The sequence below is a fragment of the Dermacentor andersoni genome, chromosome 10 (genome assembly GCF_023375885.2).
Source record: "Dermacentor andersoni chromosome 10, qqDerAnde1_hic_scaffold, whole genome shotgun sequence".
In the NCBI taxonomy this organism is placed as follows: domain Eukaryota; kingdom Metazoa; phylum Arthropoda; class Arachnida; order Ixodida; family Ixodidae; genus Dermacentor; species Dermacentor andersoni.
Genome location: NC_092823.1, coordinates 105,634,010 through 105,655,390, shown reverse-complemented (window position 1 = coordinate 105,655,390; position 21,381 = coordinate 105,634,010). Strand labels below are relative to the sequence as shown.

The 21,381-nt window shown below is 46.0% G+C and overlaps 1 protein-coding gene across 3 annotated transcripts in view; it reads right to left on the bottom strand.

Annotated features, from left to right (window-relative positions):
- Window positions 1–21,381, bottom strand: part of LOC126544590 (uncharacterized) — an 85,126-nt gene that overhangs the window by 26,424 nt on the left and 37,321 nt on the right. For 2 of the 3 annotated variants that reach the window (XM_072284972.1, XM_055077752.1), the window contains exons 11-13: window positions 10,284–10,370; window positions 3,761–3,844; window positions 45–131 (exon numbers count right to left, since the gene is read on the bottom strand). In XM_072284972.1, coding sequence (XP_072141073.1) covers window positions 45–131; window positions 3,761–3,844; window positions 10,284–10,370 — 258 coding nt within the window. The remainder of the gene's footprint in view (window positions 1–44; window positions 132–3,760; window positions 3,845–10,283; window positions 10,371–21,381) is intronic. The other variant, XM_072284973.1, reaches the window with a different exon arrangement.

Below are 21,381 nucleotides of genomic sequence, written 5' to 3'. Positions count from 1 at the left end.
GCTTCATAGAAGATTTTTTCTCTCATCGAAAGTGGAATACTCACTTGAAACTTTTCCTGTAAGGTCAACGCTCGCTTTTCCAATCTAGTACGCAATATTCTCTCAGCATGGACAGATTCCTGAAGTTCAGCCTAAACGTTGCAGAGGTGTTGGGGAAAAAGATGAAAAGGGAGGAATTCCTTAATCACAAAGCTGCATCACGTTTAAATTCAAAGTACACTTCTCACTGAAGTTTAGGAAAACTTTCAAGGAATTGCGAAGGGGTGTTGCTTTCTCTATATGCTCAAGTCGTTCCCCTTCGTTCCACCTTGAGTATTTATTGGAGGCAAGCTCCACCAGTGTAAAAGCTGGCGCTGTGGTGCGCGTGACGTGTCACGAGGGATCATATGGACACAGCAGGCGCGTCGGCTGCTTCCGAAACACCGAAGCAAGCTGAAAATGAAACTTTAATGTCCCACCTGCGCTGCGGTTATGATTACATGGGGCGGTTTTCCCGGTTCGGTTGTCTACTTTACAACACTTGAGAGCACTATAACAGGTAGTGGCTGCCTATGTCACGGTAGTGGCGTGACAAGAAGCTGCGTGAAGCTTGGATCACGAAATTAAGAACCGGCTAACAGTCATCGGCTACAACTCGGGTGCGTAGGAAGCACTTCCGGAAGATTTCTGCTACGGCGTCGGTGCTGTGATGTTCAGTGAGCAACAGAAAGCGCGCACTGAGGATAAAGCCTCTACTCAAGGTTATCTTACTGTATCCTTGTATGGGGAACTACGACGTCCAGCAATTACCTGAAGTTAATTTCAATTCAGAAACGCGCCATGCGTGCCATTGAAGGGTTTCATGGCAGGCCTTCAGATTTACCTACGTTACCGCTATTTCAGAAATATGGCATCCTTAAAGTAAAAGAAGTATATAACTTCTGTCTACTTAAGTACATCCATCATCATAGATTGTTCTTTTCATGCCCAGATAATTCCAACAGCCGTTATGCATTTCGTACGAAACGTAAGCTTGTTCCTATCACACGCACCAATTATGGCAAGCAAACACTATGCTACCAGATTCCAACGGTAATAAATAACTTTCCCTTTGAAACTGAGTATTACCTTCCACAAAAACGCTTTAAATCTACAATTAAAAATACCTATTGGAACAAACGGAATGATACATTTATTTAGTCGACATACTTTGCATTTATTTGTATTCAATTTACTACCTTTCAAATGTTTTTTTTTTCTATAACGCACATGTTGTAAGCTGTGTTATTGTTTCTTTGTTTTAGGACTGATATTTTTATGTTTGTATCAAAAAGATATTCTGTCTTTACACCACTAATACGATAAGTTGTGTATTCAATTTATTCGTTTCTTGTACAAATTTTGTGCATGTTAACTTACTGCTTCATGCTTTTACAATGCTTGAGAAATTCATTGTGTATTTGTTGTGAAGTGCTTATGCACAATGCCAGCTGTTTTACGGGTGACCGGGACCTTGTCAGGCTCTTGCCTTTTGTCTTGGCGCCCTCTTTTCGTTGAAAAGAAAATAAACTTTCACTTTCACTTTCACTTTCACTAACTATGAACATGGTAATGCTAGGCACTGGCAAGTTCAGTGCAATGGAAAGGGTACGGTAAGAAGGACGTTAAAAAAAGGCAAGGCACATGCTCATATTTGTGTTAGCACCAAACAATGAGTTCATACTCTATTAGGAAAAAGATTCAGCTGGACATTACTAACTGAGAAGACCGATAAACATACAGTGCGATGCAACATGAGACAGAATAGTAATGAGGCGTCCAATGATTTAGAAGAAACGAAAAAAAAAATGGCTGTGGCTTAGCTAAGGTTAAGCCCAGGATGCGAAGCATACTAGCCTTTATTTTAGTTGTTGAACCACTGTTTACACTCTAAGAAAAAAAAGGACTAAAAGAGGTAGGGAAGTTAGTCCTTTTGGGGACTAACTGATTTGCCACAACCATTAGTCCTTTTGGGGACGAACTGACATGGGATGAACTGTTACTCCCCATGCGCTTACTCCTTCGGGGACTAACAGTTTACCCTGCCCGATGGTCCTCAAGGGAGCAACGGTAATTCGTTCCGATGCTCCGCAAAGGTAGAATTAATTAAATTAGGCATTTATACCCTAATAAAAAATTAATGAGCTGAAAAAAAAATTGCCCGAGACTAGGATTCGAACTCACGTCCTCTCGCTCAAAAGTCAGGTACTCTAACCATTTCGCCACGCCGCTTGCTTGTCACGACGAGATATTTAGACAAGGTTAAGCATCGGAACACAAGTGCGGCAATATAAAAGTGACTCCGTATTTTGTGCAAGCTATGCAGTGAGAGTCTACCGTTGAGTGTGCTTGCAACCATAAGCGACTGCGAAAAGAAATCAGCCCGCGTATTCTTAGGGTGACTGAGGCACTACGCCATGTATACGTGTAGCGAGCTCAAACGGGGCACCGAAGACGACAGAGAAGGGCCATTTCTCTGTCGCTTTGTGTGTGCCGTTTGAGCTACACATCGCTTCAGTTCGCAACCTCCTTGGAACGGAAGGAACTTAGGTACTATTGACCAAGAAAATCTAGCCGTCTATCAATGACTTGCCCGTTTAATGTGTATCGCTCACTTATGGGGTGCGCACGAAGGGCATGCATCTTCACATTCCAGTTTTAAGCTTCACGTAATTTTGTCACGAAGAGGCAAGGTGCTGCTTTGCATGTAGTTCAATAGACAATGCACGAACTTCGAACCATTCACGATTTATAGACAATACCATTTTCGCCGCATCGCTCCATGGCACGGACGAAAACAGCGAAGTGCCTGGGGAGTAACTGTTGCCGTTCGTCCTCCCATTGCTCTCTTTCCAAGCGGGGACTAAACACTTACTCTCCGAAATTTGCACACGGCACGCACATTCATGCAGTTAGTCCTGAGTTACGGAATCGATTCCAAGGGAAGGGAAGCGTAGCAGAGGGCGGCAGAAAGTTAGGTGGGCGGATGAAATCTAGAAGTTTGCAGGGACAATTAGTACATGACGGGGGTAGTTGGAGAAGTATGGGAGAGGCCTTTGCCCTGCAGTGCGCGTAACCAGGCTGATGATGATGATAATGCATGCAGACGCGTATATCGGTCACCGTGAAAGTGTGTGATGGCAGCATTGAAGCTTCATTCTGTTATGCTCCGTTTGGCTATACAGACAAGACCCTATAAGAACATATCTCACCGTTCGCTCTCTGATATTGCCGACCTTTCACGCAAGAAGCCGGTTCGGGTGACCCCATCGCGGCGATCGTGCTGAGTGGGCGTTCACTGTATGTATTTAGTGAAGTAATATCGAGATAGTTTCTGTAAACCATTCCGTGTTTTCTGTTTGTCCAAGAGCATTTTTTGACAGTAAATAACTTCTCTCGTGTCGAGAATACTTATAGAAATGCCCAGGAGGGCACCCACGTAGTTTTTATTGAGCGCCCACAGCCAAACCAACGAGGAGCTGATCGCGTTATCCGCTATACTACGCAAACAAGTTGCTTCCGACAGATGGCGACTCCGTAAGACCCCGCCGCCAATAGTGACGTTGGATTGCAAGGCCACGGGGAAGTAATATTTTGACGCTTAAAGTATACGCCACTTGCTACATCTAAGCGTAAAGACTTTCAACTTTATGAGAATTGAAGCTTGGAACACGTTTCAACAGGAGTGATACGGCGAAGAGTTCATTGTTATGGAACACTGAAAGCCTAAAATAAAACTTGCCATTTTCCTTTGCATCTGTGGTATCTCATCATCGCATGTTCCCTTGACAGTATTTAATATTTGAAGGAATGAGTTCTTATGCTTCTGAAAACAAGGAAAACAAATACGCGAGTGAAACTTTTATATCTTGAACAAACAAAAAAAATTGCGATAAAGCTGTCTAAAGCGTTACATACATCGCAACATAAACGACCAGATTTACATGGGCGGGAGGGGGTGTTACAGAAGACATAGGGGGGGGGGGGGTTACAGTGAAGCAGGCGAATAGTCTTTGACAGAAACATGGATGGAAGAGAAAATAAATTCCCCTCGCGCATCCAAAAAATAGTACAAGGTTGCACACAAGGATTCAGACACGAATAATTATCGATGCGAAACTACCTATTCTGAATATGCAGACGTATCGTGCATTTTCATAAACACGACGTCGTGCTGTAGAGAGAGAGAGAGAGAGAGAGAGAGAGAGGCAAAGGAAAGACAGGGAGGCTAACCAGAGAATATCTTCGGTTGGCTACCCTGTACTGGGGGAGAGGCAAGGGGATGTGATAGCTTAGAGAGAGAAGGATAAAAAATTAAAAGAAAAAACAAACCTATACGCACAAACGCACGTACCCACGAACTGTTTCTGTGGGCATTGCCACGCAGCCCGGAAAGCCGTTACTAGTGTTACGCAGTGTCACCAGACAATGCTACGCCATAATGTGTACAGTCACAATTTGTCAGAATGTCCCGTGTCTTTTAAGTACTTCAGCAGCGCCTTCAGAGCGGATCGCGCTGATGTTCGCGTAGGCCAGTTCCCAAGGATTTTGTTTTCTGTCATTTCACGCTTGTCCAGTTTGTCTAGGGTGGCGGAGAGGAGTGCTCCTTGCGGGTTGAAACGAGGGCACTCAAAAAGAAGGTGCGCGATTATTTTATTGCTCCCGCGGAACTCAGAGTGGGCTGCTGGCCATTCCGATAAGAGTACGAATTTGAATATGCTACTCCAAGCCATAGACGGACTAGGAGGGTGCAGTCACGTCCTGGAAGCTCGGGCGTAATACGGATTTGTAAATTAGGGTCTAGGTATGAAGGCGTGCGCTTGTGAACTCGGATGAATTCAACTGAGCTAATGTCAGGTCACGCGCAAGTACGGAAATTTTTTTCGCTGAGTCGGCTCTCGAAAGAGGAATGGCAACGCAGTTCGTTCACGCCATCATGGGCTGATGGGGCAGCTGCGTCCGCTCGATCATTGCCATGTATGCCACAGTGACTAGGCAACCACTGATATCTTATATCGTCTCCTTCGTCAACTATGAGATGGTAGACTTCTCTGATCTCTACGACGAGCTGCTCATGTGATACATGGCAAATTGCTGTAAGTACACTCTGTAGGGCTGCCTTGGAATCAAAGAAGACTGACAATGCGTGGGGTGGTTCCTCCTAAGCGAAATGAGGGGCCGCACGCAGGGCGGCTCTTCATAATCAGTTCTCATTTTCAACGACAGCTGCAGTTCAGCAGCTGTAGTTGATACATGTGAGGTTTTTAGCTGGATTTTGACAGATATTGTTGGCATCACCACAGCAGTAGCTAAACTTGGAGATGTGACTGAGCCATCGATGGAAACGTGTACGCAGCCACTGGGCGCTTCATGTAAAAGTTCACATGTGGCCTGCTTCAGGGCAAACGACGGCATGTTAGCCTTCGTCATGATTCCTGGGATTGTGAGGCGTATTTCCGGCCCGTGCAGGCACCATCAAGGTGAGGATGGTCTTGCTTCAGGCATTTAGTTCGATGGCAGTGAGGTAGGATTGGCAAGAATTAGTCGACTGAAGGTTGTGTGTGGCCTTTCTGCGGGTAGAGCGGCAAGATAGTGAGAAGGTAGACGGGCAACGTGCCGAATATGCGCCCTGAGAGCGTCGGTTGCCAAGAACGTTGATATTGGGTGAGCTCGAGCTATCACAATCGTTGCCACTGTAGACGGGTACCTTGGAACACCGACACGTCCTTAGGGCTTGAGCTTGTAACCCCTGGAGTACACGCAGGTTTGTTTTGCAGGTGTTAATATGCACAGGGAGGCCGTATCTTGCGAAGCCGAGGAACAAGGCACTACAAAGCTGCAGCACTGACCGCATTGATGTGCCCCATGACTTTCCGCCGAAAAATTTGAGATGTATTACTGTCATTAACCTCTTCTTTAGGTATGAAACGTGCGGGCTCCATGATAGATCGCGGTCGATTATTACCCCTAAAAAGTGCTGTTTTCGTGCATTTGCAACTGCTTGCCCATTGACACATACAGAGCAACGCTTTATTGCCTTCCGAGTGAATGTAACAAGGCAGAATTTCTGTGAAGACAGCTCTAACTTCTGTTTCGCAAGTACAGTGATGTTAACGTAGCTGCCTTTTGTAGCCGTGTTCGTACCTGCAGTTGTGTTACAGCAGACGCCCAAGCGCAGATGTCGTAGGCCTAGATTGATACTTGAACTGGGTTGGGCAAGCATCTCACTAGGCTAACGAGCAATAGGATAAATAGCGTCGGGCTCAGCACACCGCCTGGGGATACTCCACGGAACGTTTGGTGTTGAGTCGTGGCGGCATCCTCCGTTATCACGACGAAATGCCTGTGGTTCAAATAACTGCACAGTCACTGAAAAGTGCGGCCACCGATTCCGGCTTCAATCAGAGCTTCTTAAATGGCAGAATGTGCTATTTTATCATAGGCGCCTTTTATGTCAACTAATAATGCCGCAGTGAGTCGTTACAGACGTTCTTGATGTTGAACAAACGTGAGCAAAACGATGACATTATCTATGGATGATCACCCACGCTAGAAGCTTCCCATAGCATCTGGGTACACGTAATTTTCCAGGTACCATTCCAGACGCGTCCAAATCATTCTTTCCATTATTTTCCCTATGCAACTGGCCAGAGCGATGGGGCGGTACGATAACAAATCTAACGGAGATTTACCAGGTTTGAGAAGTGGAACCAAGCGGCTGCATTTCCATTCAAGCGTAACCAAACCGTTGCGCCAAGACTTATTGAAATCGTTTAACAGCATGAGTCGTCCTTTCTGCCCAAGAGTGGCGAGCGCCGAATAGATTACGCCGTCCGGCCCAGGTGACGAAGAGCGCCTGCAAGTCGCCAGTGCTGCTTCAAACTCCTACACCGAAAACGTTACATGCATGCGGGAATCCTGCGGCGCAGTGGTGGCACATGGTGTAAGTGCGCGTTGGAGCGGCAAGCTGGCAAGTCTTGAGGAAAGTTCTTCAGCAATGTCAATTGCGCTGCGACCTTGGTGCAAAGCGAGGGATTTGATAGGAAGACGCTGTTGCGGCAATACGCGAAGTCCACGCACAGTTCCGCAATCGCTGACGTGGATCCAACGACTCACAGAAACAATTCCATCTTTGAGATTAGTGCATCAATGCGGCATTGAAACTTCCTTTGCATCGCCTTGCCTCTTTGAGATCACCGATGGATTTAATTTTCCTCAATCTTCTTTCATCCCGCCGCGAATTGCTCGTAGTCGCTGCAGTTCGGCTTCAAATTCCTTGTATTTCGGGAAAGGCAGAAAACCACGCGTAGCTTCTTGCATGGCTTTTTGAGTTTCGTGTTCGAGACTTGAATAGTTTCCTTGCTGACACACTTACTCCATGTACGACCGAAACGCCGACCATAAATTCGCTGAAGGGCCCTGGAAGATCATTCAGATAGAACCTTGATCTTCAGGTACGTCGGAATATGGTCGCTTCCATGTGATTCAATGTCTGGAAACCAGTGCACGTTTCTTTCAAGACGCCGAGAAACTAGGGTGAAGTCTAGGCAGCTGCTGTATGTAAGCCCGTGTAAACATGTCGGACGACCATCGTTGAGGCAGTAAAGGTCTTGCTGTGTGGCAAAGGATGCTAGTCTCCTTCGACTGGAGTCCACCTTCAAACTCCCCCAAAGCGGATGGTGAGCATTAAATTCTCTGGTGAGAATCGTAGCATGTCGTGCAGTCGTTTAGAGTCGAAGCGACTTGAAGGAGCAATGTAAACAGCGACGAGTGTGAACGTAAGCTTATTAGTTTTCACAAGTAAACAAACGTAATGGTTGTCGTGGTAAGGCAGGACTGCGTGAAACACGTATCTCAGATCACATCTAATATATAGAATCACCTTGCTCACATCACCACAGGTAGAGGACATGAATGCCTCATAGCCAGAAATATCTCTAACGCTCTGCATGTTCGATTCGCTAATTACGCGTATGGGAAAGCGGTTTTCGAAGACAAAGTGCCTAAAATCTGAAATTCTTGATTTGAGACCACGGGCCTTCCACCGCAATAGAGATGCCTTCTTGACTTCCTTGTTGAAGGGCAGCAAGGGGCGAGCCATGGTGCAATGCGATGCTTTCAAGTACTCAGTATTTGCAGTGCGCGACGAGCAGTGGGAGTGTCCATGTTTGTCAGTAGTAGGCGCATGACATTCGTGAGCGATTTGTGCATAGCAATCACTTGTGAATGCTTGTCTCGTATTTGGTCAACTGAAGTGACAATTGACTTTTAAGTGGGGTGTCATGTGCTGTGGCTCTGGCGCGTGGCATGTTTTCGGCAGTGCTTGCCCCACCTCACTTTACGAAGCATTAATAGCATGGCCGTTTGTTTCGTTGACATTCGTGCTCATACTGGAGACAGATGGAACAGGAGGCGGCGTTGCCGGACGAGATATTTCCAGTGAACCAGAAGAGCATTTCGTAGATTTTCGTTTTCCGGAGCGATGTCGCCTTACGCTGCATAAGCATCTCTGTGTGATGATCCGTCTCTGGCCATTTTCCTCAAGATTTTCTGCTCTTTCTTTAGGCGTGGGCAGTCTTGAGGATGCAGCGTTCCAGCTATGCCAATTTAGGCACTTGAGCTCTGTTGCACGGCCAGCGTCAGTGTCATGTTGTACTTCGGCAGGCAGAACTCACATGTCCAATTCTTTGGTATCTTCTGCACCGAAGTGGTTTGGGTATGAAAGGCCGTACCACATGCCGAAAGTGGCCGACGTTTACATGTGATGGTAGGGAATCACCTGTAAACGCGAGCCTTACCCAGGTCGACTAGCCAAGGCGCCGAGCTTGTAGCAAGGCAACACCATCTGCCGCAGGTTTGATTAAGATTGGCAGGTTGCTGTCGCTAATCGATGGGCCAATATCATAGACGACACCAGCCGTGGGTTTCGTTGTCCTGCGGAATAAGATAGTGGACATTGATGTTGCCCAGTAGCTTTACTGTCATCAAAGCATTGATTGCGGTTCGGTTACCGTCGTCAATTGCCAGGACCTTCTTTCCATTATTACTTCGGATATCTTTGATTTCTCCTGGGACAAGAGCCTCCAGAGAAACAGAAATCGCTTGTGGATTATGGCGGTTGAGGTTGTCGGCAGCTGTGCCCGGCACAAAAAGAATTGTGTGCACCGATGGCCTTCACTGTGTCATGACGCTTGAATTACTTGACGAGGACCGTCCTGTGAAGTTTCTTATCTCGGACTTCCGGTTTACCACTCTTTCGAAGCCTTCATCATCTGAGGCGTCATCGCTTGAGCAGGATTACAAACAGTGTCCTTGCTGTCAGCTTGACTAGGAGGGCAATTTTTCTTCCTCAGGCCGGTACCTGCCGAAGTAGTCAAGTCACGTCCGCATTCTGCCGACTCCACTTCCATTGCCGTGGCAATGGGTGCGGTGACTCACATTAAAACACAGATAAAAGCTGAGAATACTGCAGCGCGACGGAACAGAGGTCTCTAGAAGAATCAATTCGTCAACGTTCCTTTTGGTGGAGTATTCCAATGACGGATGGCACGAAATAGTGGCGAGTTATTTCAGTGATTTATACGTGCATGCTGCATTACAACTTTGATAGGATGATCTAGGCGGGGGAAAATGTGATGGGCAGGCCGCATGCAAGAGCCCGCCAATGACGATTGATTACGATAAAGCTTGTGAAAGTGAGGTAATAGTTCCAGCAGTCGTTTCCTCTAGTGATGGAAGGCTTAGTGATGCATTCATATTAGTGATGCTGGGATGACGTAAGTAATTTCTTCTTATAAATCAGGCAGCTGTATTCTGGAGAGAATCTAGTTTATTAATTAAGTAGATTTATGTGGGTTACAAATGAATGACGCCTATTCTAACTTAGAGCGAACCAGAGAGGTGTATGCCATAAGTTTATCTTCGGGTTAGCTTGATGTAAGCCGCGTGTGACAAATTTGAGTGTTTTATATGCTTTAGAAGTTATTTCATCAAAGCGGGTATACCATGTTAGGTCAGCAGACAGGTGTACGCCAAAGTATTTAAATGAAGAAACCTGTCAGCTGTGAAATCGAGAAGTTCGTTGTACAAACTAATAAAGAATGAAATATTGTTAGGTCCACAGACGTAGAAGCTTTGTTGGAGCCCTGTAATGGGCGCAAAGTCACTTCACTTGGGTGCCAATATTGTAGGGAATTACTGTATTAGTTATGTGAAAACGAAAGCTTCACAAAATATCTTTCTCTCATCGAAAGTGGAATACTCACTTGAAGCTCGTTCTGTAAGGTCAGCACTCGCTCTTCCAATTTAGCTCGCACTGTTGTCTCAGCATTGGCAGATTCCTGAAGTTCGGCCTAAACGTTGCAGAGATGTGGGGGAACAAGAGAAAAAGGGAGGAATTACGTAATCATAAAGCAGGATCACGTGTAAATTCCCAGTACACTTCTCACTGAAGTTTAAAAAACTATGAAGTGATTGCGAATTTGTGTTGCTTTCCCTATATGCTCAAGTCGATCCACTTGGTTCCACCGTCAGAGCTTACAGGGGGCAAGCTCCAGCACTGGAAAAGCTGGCGTTGTCGTCGGCATGTCGTGGCATGAGGGATGACGTGGACACAGCAGGCGCGTCGGCTGCTTCGGAAACGCCGAAGCAAGTCGAAAATGAAAGTTTAAATTCCCACCTGCGCTGCGGTTATGATGACATGGGGAGGTTTTCCCGCTTCGGGTGTCTACTTACCAACACTTCAGAGCACTATAATAGGTAGTGGCTGCCTTTGAAGATGTGCAACATCGTAAGCTCCAGCTCGGTGCTGCAATGCCGGAGGTACACAACGGAGCACGATGTCAGCCTTCACACAGACCCATGGGACTAGAAATTGCGTGAAGCTTGGATCGCGAAATTTAGAACCAGCTAACAGTCATCCGCTAAAATTCGGGTGCCTAGAAAGCACTTTCCGAAAATTTCTGCTATGGCGTCGGTGCTTTGAAATTCAGTGAGTAACAGAAAGCGCGCACGGAGACACTCACTCGAGCGCGATGCCCGAGTAATGTCATGAAGCTTTGAACAATGAACAAATTGATGCTAGACACTGGCAAGTTCACTGCAATAGAAAGGGAACGGTAAGAAACAAGTTAAAGAAATGAATGGCGTAACCTGATGCTTGCATTAGCACTAAACATTGAGTGTATACTGTATTAAGAAAAAGAAGCAGCGGGAAATTGCTCGCTGAGAAGACCGATAAACATACAGTGCGATGCAGGATGAGAAATTATGGTAATGAGACCTCCAATGATATAGAACGAACCAAAGAAAAAGATTGAATCGCCACGTCGGCACATCACAAATCGCTGTAAGCGTCGAAGTCTCTATATATAACAAAATTATTCTTTAAGACCTCCGATAGCGTCCATGCGACAATGGTTCCTTATGCACTGTCAAATGCACATATTCTGCGACCTAAAAGCTCACGGCACGGTGCGAAAAGGCACTTGCAGCGAAACATTGTGCGTGGACTTGCATGCCGACGCGTAGCCGGTCACCGTGAACCTGTGTGATCGCTGCATTGAAGCTTCATTTTGGTATGCTCCATTTGGTTATAGAGACAGCGCACCATAAGAACATATTTCATCGTTCGCTTTCAGCAATTGCCGACCTTTCAAGCTTGAAGCCGGTTCGAGTGACTCCATTGAAGCGACCACGCTCAGTGGGCGTTCACTCTACGTATCCTGTAACCTTATGTTGAGATAGTGCCTGTAAACCGGTCTGTGCTTTCTCTTTGCCAAATATAATTATTTTGACAGTAAATGAATTCTGGCGTTTTGAGAATACTTACAGAAATGGACAGGAGGGCACCAACGTAGTCTTTATTCAGCGCTGACAGCCAAACCTATGAGGAGCTCATCGAGTTATCCCTCATACTACGCAAGCGAGTCACTTCCAGCAGATGGCGACTCCGTAAGTCCTCGGCGCCAATAGTGGCGTTGGATTGCAAGGCCATGGTGAAGTAATGCTTTGATGCTTTAATTATACGCCAATTGCTACATATAAGCGCAAAGTCTTCCAATTTTATGCGAATTGAAGCTAGGAACACGTTGCAACAGGAGTGATACTAAGAAAAGTTCATTGTTATGGAACACTAAAAGATTAAAAGAAAATTGCGATTTCCTTTGCACCTGCTGTTTCGTATCATCGCATGTTCCCTTGACAGTATTTAATATTTGAAGGAATGAGGTCTTACGGTCCCGAAAAGAAAGAAAACAGAAACGCCACTGAAACATTTATATCTTGAACAAACGAAAAAGGAATTGCGAAAAACCCCTCTGAAGCGTTGCATACATCGCAAAGTAAACATCTTGTTTTACACGGGCGGGGAGGGGTGTTACAGAAAACATAGGGGGGGTTACAGTGAAGCAGGCGAATAGTCATTAAGAGCAACATCGATGGAAGAAAAAATAAATCATCCTCGCGTATACAAAAAATAGTACTAGGTTGTAGACATAAGTATTCAGACTCACATATTAATCGATGCTAAACTACCTATTCAGAATACGTAGATGTATCGTGGTTTATATAAACACGACGTTGTGGGGCAGGGAGAACGAGAAAGCAAAGGAAAGACGGAGGCTAGCCAGAGATTATTTGCGGTTGACTACCCTGTACTGGGGGAGGGGCGAGGGGATGCGATGGGTGTGAGAGAGAGGGTTAAAAGAATAAATAAAATTAAAGAACATACACACATGCACGTACACACGAACTGTTACTGTGAGCATTGTCACGCAGCCCGCAAAGGCGTTCCTAGTGTTACGCAGTGTCAACGGACAATCCTACGTCACACAGTGTAAAGTCACAATTTCTCAGAAAGTCCCATGTCTTTTAGGTACCACAGCAGCGCCTTCATAGCGGATCGTGCTGATGTTTGCGTAGGGCCACTTTCCAAGCACCTTGTTTTCTGTCATTGGGCGCTTGTCCAGTTTATCTAGGGTGGCTGAGAGGACTTCTCATTGCGGGCTGATACGAGAGCACTGACAAAGAAGGTGCGCGATGGTTTCATTGCACCCGCAGAAACCACAGATTGGACTGTTGGCCGTTGCGATAAGGAAAGAGTACGCATTTAAAAATGCTACCCCAAGTCACAGGCAGAATATGAGTGTGCAGTGACGTCGTGGAAGCTCGGGCGGAATACGGAGCTGTAAATTAGGGTCCAGGGTATGAAGTCGTGCACTTGTGAACTCGGATGAGTTCAATTGAGGTAATGTCAGGTCAAGCGCAAGAGCAGAAAATTTTTTTGCTGCGTCGGCTCTCGAAAGAGGAATGGCAACGCAGTTGACGCCGTCATGGGCAGATTGGGCAGCTGCGCGTGCTGGATCATTGCCATGTATGCCATACTGATTAGGCAACCGCTGATATATCGTGTCCTTCGTCAACTAGGTAATAATGGACTTCTCTGATCTTTGCGATGAGCTGCTTATGTGATCCATCGCGTAGTGCTGAGAGTACGCTCTGCAGGGCTGCCTTGGAATCACAAACGACTGACGATACATGGGGTGGTTCCTCCTGGATGGAATGAAGAGCATGAGCCAGGCCTACCAGTTCAGCAGCTGTCGTTGATTACACATGTGACATTTTTAGCTGTATTTTGATGGATCTTGTTTTTATCACCACAGCAGCATCTGAACTTGCAGATGTGACTGAACGATCGATTTAAACGTGTACGCAGCCACTGTGCACCTTATGTAAAAGTTTTAATGTGGCCTGCTTCAAGGCAAACGACGGCATGTTAGCTTCCTTCACGATTCCTGGGATGGTGAGGCGCATTTCAGGTCTGTACAGGCACCATGAAGGTGAGGATGGTCTTGCTGCAGGGGTGCGCTTCGATGGCAAGGAAGTACCATTGGTAGCAAATATATGACTGAAAGTTGCGTGTGGCCTTTCAGCGGGTATAGCGGCAAGATGGTGAGAACGTAGTGGGCCAACATGCCGCATATGCGCCCTGAGAGCTTCGGTTGCCATGTACGTTGATATTGGGTGATCTCAAGCTACGACGTTTGTTGCCACTTTAGACGCACACATAGGAAGACCGAGACACGTCCTTAGGGCTTGAGCTTGTAGTTTGGAGTACACGCAGGTTTGTTTTGCAGATATCACCAATCACATGTAGGCTCTATCTTTCGAAACCGAGGAACAAGGCGTTTTAAAGCTGCAGCATTGACCGCACCAATGTGCCCTATGAGTTTCCGCCGAGAAATTTGAGATGTATTATTGTCATTAAATTCTTATTTAGGTACGAAATGTGCGGGCTCCGTGAAATGTTGCGGCCGATAATTACCCTTAAAAAGTGGTGTTTCCATGTATTTGCAACAGCTTGCCCATTGACACTTACAGAGAAACGCTTCATTGCCTTCGGAGCGAATGTAACAAGGCAGAATTTCTCTGAAGATAGCTCTAAGTTCTGTTTTAGCAAGTACATTGACGTTAACGTAGCTGCCTTTTGTTGCCGTGCTCGTAACGGCAGCCGTGTTACAGCAAACGCCCAAATGCACATGTTTTCAGCATAGATTGATACTTGAACTGTGTTGGACAAGCATCTGACTAGGCCTACGATCACTAGGTTGAATAGCGTCGGGCTCCAACACTCCGCCTTGCGGTACTCCACGGAACGTTTGGTGCTTAGTCGTGGCGCCATCCCCGGTCATCACGAAGGAATGAATGCCTGTTGGTTAAATAACTGCAGAGCAACTGAAAAGTACTGCAACCAATTCCGGCTTCAATCAGAGCTTGTACACAGTCGCCGACTGGCTTTCCGGACTCCAAAAGTTCTGACATGCTCGATTATTCCGTCTGTTCGCGGCAGTGCCTTTCTCCCCATACACAATAATGTATAACAACTGGCGAAAGTTCGGACACCTTGCAACCTCTCGTTTGATTTTTGGACACTCCTTGAGCCAACTCGATCGAGAGCACCATGCACCGACCCTGACCGGTGCATGGTTCGACTTGCTGAACGCAATTTTCGTTTTGAAGGGAACCTCCTTGCTGCCCCACGAAGTGGCGCTACTGCAAATCCCGGCTCATCATCATCGTTTCTGCCTGGTTCGATAGAGTGGCGCTACAGCAGTTCCGGTTTCAGCTTAGTTAACCATGCCAAGACGAATCCAGCAGCTGATTTGTTTCTTCGCGCACGACGCTGCGAGTAGGCCACGTTTTTCGTTTGTGCGACTGGTGTCGGCATGGCGGTATTTGCTTTGTGTTCTGTGTCGAGGTGGCGGTGATGCAACGTGGCATACGGAAACATCCCGTCATGTGTCTAATGGCGCCGACAGTGCCCGCTCAGAGTGCGCTGGGGAATGCCAGCAAGCGGGTGGAGTGAAGACTAAGAATTGTCGCCTTCCGATGTGTTTCCCACTGACGCGGAAGATGTTCTGCCGAGACCTGCGCAGTGGTTGCATTGCGATTCCGGACACCGTCTCATTTGTCATTTTCACAGGTGCTCGCACTGCTGTACTGAGAAGCGCAGAAGTCGACGACGGCGATATCATTCGTGAGGTTTCTGCTGCACCGCAGGACGATGACTCCAATTCGGAAGATGACGCACCATGTGCTACGCTGCCGTCGCATGCGGAGCGTGTACAAGCAGTGACTGTGCTTTCAGTCGCCCATAGTGACTCTACGACCCACTCCGAGATTCACGTTTATCCGATTGCGCGTAAATGGAACAGCGTGCAACGGCGCATTCACAATTTCTTCAAGCCTACTGCCGAGCCCGAATAAGTGCGTGGAAATAAAGGATTAAATTTTTTTTCTTAGTCTGCTTTTTCGGACACCAGTTTATTCGGAAATCTCCGCGGTCCTCGTGAGGTCCGAATTAACGGTCGGCGACTGTAATGTCATAATGTGCTATATTATCATAGGCGCGTTTTATGTCAATGAAGAATGCCGCAGTGAGTCGTTTCAGACGTTTTTGATGTTGAACAAACGTGACCAAATCGATGACATTATTTATGGATGAGCGCCCACGCCGGAAGCCTGCCATAGCATCTGGGTACACGTAATTTTCAAGGTACCATTCCAGGCGGGTCCAAATTATTTTGCCTATGCAACTGGGCAGAGCGATGGGGCGGTACGATAACAAATCTAACGGTGATCTACAAGGTTTCATAAGTGGAACCAAGCGGCTCCATTTCCATTCACGTGCAACCAAACCGTTGGGCCAAGACTCGTTGTAAAGGTTTAGCGGCATGAGTCGCGCTTTCTGCCCAAGATTGGCGAGCACCGCATAGGTAGCGCCGTCCGGGTCAGGTGACGAATAGCGCCTGCAAGTCGCCAGTGCCGCTTCAAGCTGCTCCGCCGAAAACATTACATCCATGCAGGAATCCCGTTGCACAGGAGTGGCACATGGTGTAAGTGCGCGTTGGGGTTCCAAGCTGGCAAGTCTTGAGCAAAATTCTTCAGCAATGTCATTTCGCTGCGACCTTGGTGCAAAGCGACGGATTTGAAAGGAACACGCTCTTGCGGTGATACGCGATGTCCATGCACGGTTCTCCGTATTTGAGATAATCGCCGAGGTGCATCCAACGACTCACAGAAACGTTTCCATCTTTGCGATTGTAGTGCATCAATATGGTGTTGAATCTTTTGCAACCGCCTTTCCTCTCTGAGTTGATGGATGGATTTATTTTTCTTGTAGATTCTGTCAGCCCGTCGTCGAATTTCTCGTAGTCGCTGCAGTTCGGCTTCAAATTCTTTGGTAGAGTAGAAGCGCGACTAAACGAGGACTTTGAAAGAAACAGATACACAGATAGAGCGCTTCACTTTCAACTATAGATATTTTCGCCCGCATCGATAAATATATACCGTACGAGCGGAAACAGACGTGACAGGAAAAAAGAATATTCAGTGGTGCATTTCCATGAACTTTACAAGTGTGCAAGGCATGGTGAAAACATGTACTGCAATGGTCACAATGATAAACCGAGGAATTGTTTCCACTTTTCTGATATCGATACCGTAGGCTTGCTTACGCACTTTTCCTCTAATTTTTTAATCTCGTAGGCCTCCTTAATCTCCCTCGTCATCGTGCTATGAGCCCTATTCAGGATGGAAGCACTTTCAAACATAGGCTTGCAGGAAAAATCTCGGCGGTTACTACCCATATGACCCGAAAATACCCTAGTGACGTTATATTCATGCTTTTTTAATCTCTCGTTGATTTCTCTGCTGGTTTGACCAACATACGTTCTTCGGTATGACAGTGGAATGACATATACGACGTGATGAGCGCAGGTTACAAATTGTTTGCAATGTTGAGTAGAACATGCGTGCCTTTTTATTCGTTGTATTAACATGTTTGCATAGCTTCTGTAGACGCTCAGTGGCAGAGAAAACCACGTTCACCTCTGATTTCGCCGCTAATCTTCTGAGATTATATGAAATGCAATAATGGTATGGTACCACAGGAACTCTATTTCCTCTTGCATTGGCACTGCTTCCATTCCACGCGTTTTTGCGATTCCTGCTTAAGCCCTCGGTGACAGAGGTGAGCATATGCATCGGGTAATCAGAATCTGCCAGGCACTTGGCCTGATCTCCGAAACTTGCATCCAATTTGTGGTTACATGACTTCGTTAGAGAATTGTTGAAACACGATGTTACATCTGCGCGTTTTACAAGTTTTGAATGAGCGGAATGAAATGAGAGGACTGGCTTATTGCCTATCGGCTGATAACTCCAGCAAGTCATTTGTGGAGAAAAGTACAATCCCAAGTCTAAAAACCTTATGAAATTGCCTATGGGGATTTCATGTGTCAACGATAAAGGGGACAACACTTCAGTGATCCAGGTTACGGTTTTTGAAACCAGCGAGTCAAAATTGTGTGATTCATAATTCAAAATGATTAGAAAATCTTCAACGAATCTGAACACTTTCACGACATCGGTATCATTTTTTAAGCATTCATCAAGAACCTGGTCACGGTTAGCTAGGTATAAGTCACTTAAGCAGGGATCAATATATGACCAAATGGATATGCCATCTCTTTGACAGAATTTCCTTCCCATGTCGCGTAAGTGGAGTTAAAATAAAATCGAAGAAGTTCTAAAAACCTGTCGCAAGTCAAACCACAAGCGTTTTGAAATCGAACCACTCCAAACTTGTCAATGCAGTCAGTTATCCATTTTATCACGTCATTCTGCGGGAGAGAATGGTGCAGGTCATTTAGGTCAACCGAAACAGCGACAATGGTTCCTGTCTTGACAGTCTAAAGAATTCCACCACTCGCTCAGAGTTAGCAAAAATGGGGCGTCGATTGGCAGGAGCTTTAAATGCTTTTGTAAAAATGTCGCCACATGTTTCTGCCAGGCAGCATTCTCTGACACTATCACTTGGAGGGGACATTCCGACTTCGGCGTATTTGCTGAGAAAAACAATCCAAGGTCCCCCTTTGTGCCTTGTTCGACAGACCGGGATAAGCCATCTAGTTTGAAGTTTTTGCATAGCTTCTTTGCTTCATTTTGGACTTTCTTTAGTGTGATGTTGTTGCGGACCCTGGAAGTTGCCGAAATGGCTTCACGAGGCTTCACGAACAGGACGATGTATAATTCAAAGGCTCGTGAAGCCATTTCGGCAACTTCCAGGGTCCACAATGAAATTACACTTAAGAAAGTCGAAAATGAAGCAAAGAAGCTATGCAAAAGCTTCAAACTAGATGGATTATCTCGGTCTATCGAAAAAACGCACAAACGGGGACCTTGAATTGTTTTTTTCAGCAACAACGCAGAAGCCGGAATATCCCCTCCGAGTGATAGTGTCAGAGAATGCTACCTGGCAGAAACATGTAGCGACGTTTTTAGAAAAGCATTTAGAGCTCCTGCCCATCGACGACCCATCTTTGGTAACTAAGTCTGAAAAAGTGGTGGAATTCTTTAAAGACTGTCAAGACAGGAACCTTGTCGCTTTTGCCATTGACTTAAAGGACCTGCACTCTTCTCTCCCGCAGAATGACGTGATGAAATGTGTAAATGACTGCATTGACAAGTTTGCAGCGGTTCGACTTCAAAACCCTTGTGGTTTGACTTGCGACAGATCTTTAGAACTTCTTCAATTTTATGGCAACTCCACTTACGCGACTTGGGAAGGAAATGCTGTCAAACAATAAGATGGCCCATGTATTGAGTCATGTATTGCTCCCTGCTTAAGTGACTTATATCTAGCTAAACGTGACCAGGATCTTGATGAATGCCTAAAAATGACTCCGATGTCGTGAAAGTGTTCAGATTCGTTGACAATTTTCTAATCAGTTTGAATAATGAGTTAGACAATTTTGACTCGCTGGTTTCAAAAACCGTAACCTCGTTCACTGAAGTGTTGTCCCCTTTGTCGTAGACACATGAAGTCCCCATAGGCAATTTCATAAGGTTTTTAGACTTGGGATTGTACTTTTCTCCACAAATGACTTGCTGGAGTTATCAGCCGATAGGCAATAAGCCAGTTCTACCATTTCATTCCACTCATTCAAAACTTGTAAAACGCGCAGTAGTAACATCGTGCTTCAATAATTCTCTGACGAAGTCATGTGACCACAAAGTGGATGCAAGTTTTGGAGATTGGGCCAAACGCACGGCAGATTCTGGTTACCCGATGCGTATGCTCATCTCTGTCGGGGAGGGCTTAAGGAGGAATTTCACAACGCGTCGAAGGGAAGCAGTGCCAAAGCTAGATCAAAGAAAGTTGCTGTGGCACCATACATTCATTGCATTTCACATAACCTCAGAAGAAGAGCGGGAAATCGGGGGTGGACGTGGTTTTGCCACTTAGCGTCTACAGAAGCTATGCAAACAGGTTAATACAGAGAATAAAAAAAGGCATGCATGTTCTACTCAACATCGCAAACAATTTGTAACCTGCACTCATCACTTTGTCTCTGCCATTCCACTTTCTTGCGAAGGAACGTATGTTGGTCAAACCGGCAGAGGCATCAATGAGAGATTAAAAGAGCATCAATATAACGTCACTAGAATAATCTCGGGTCGTTTGGGTATTCACTGCCGAGATAGTTCCTGCAAGCCTTTGTTTGAAAATACTTCCATTCTGTATACTGCTCATAGCAGGATGACAAGGGAGATTGTGGAGGCCTACGCGATTGCAAAATTAGAGGTAAAGTGCATAAGGAAGCCTTCGGTGTCGCTATCTGAAAAGGAGATATGGTTTCTCAGTTTATATTTGTGACCATTGCAGTACATGTTTTGACCATGTTTTGCACACGTGTACGGTTCATCGAAATTCCCCACTGAATATTCTTTTTTTCTCTCACGTCTGTCCACTCATAGGGTATATATTGATCGATGCGTGCGAAAACAAATTCTGTAGTTGAAAGTGAATAGCTGTGTCTGTGTTTGTTTCTTTCTACGTCCTCGTTCAGTCGCGCTTCTACACTCTACCATGGGTGCTAACTAGCCCACCAACGTGTTTTAACCAAGTTCAAGTCCTTCATATTTCGGGAAAGGCTGAAAACCACACGTAGCCTCTTGAATGGCTTCTTGAATTTCGTGTTCCAGACTTGAATGGTTCCCTTGCTGCCACAATTCCCCATCTGCGACAGAAATGTCGACCAGTCAATTCGCCGGAGGGTCGTGGAGGAGCCTTTAGATAGTTTCTTGATCTTCAGGTATATCGGAATATGGTCGCTTCCGTGTGATTCGATGTCTGGAAACCATTGCACCTTTCGTTCAAGACACCGAGAAATCAGGGTCAAGTCTTGACTGCTGCTGTATGTAAGCCCGTGTAAATATGTCAGACTACCACCGTTCAGGCAGTAAAGGTCATGCTGTGTGGCAAAGGATGCTAGTCTACTTCCCCTGGAGTCCATCTTCAAACTCCCCAAAGCGGATGGTAAGCATTAAAATCTCCGGTAAGACTCGTAGGGCCGGATGTCGCTGATAGCTCCTTGTGCAGTCGTTTAGAGTCGAAGCCACTTGAACGAGCATTGTAAACAGCGACGAGTGTGAACGTAAGCTTATTAGTTTTCCCAAGTAAACAAACGTAGTGGTTCTCATGAGTGGGGACTGGGTGCAACACGTATGTGAGATCACATCTAATATATAGAATTACCTTGCTCACATCACCACAGGTAGTGGACATGAATGCCTCCTAGCCAGCAATACATATAACATTATGCACGTTCGGTTCGCAAATTACGCGGATGGGAAAACGGTTTTCGAAGACAAAGTGTCTAAAATCTGAAATTCTCGATTTGAGAGCACGGGTATTCCGCAGTAATAGAGATGCTTTCTTGACATCCTTGTGGAAGGGCAGCGAGGGGCGAACCACGGTGCTATGCGATGCTTTCAAGTACTGGAGTCAGCGCGTACAGT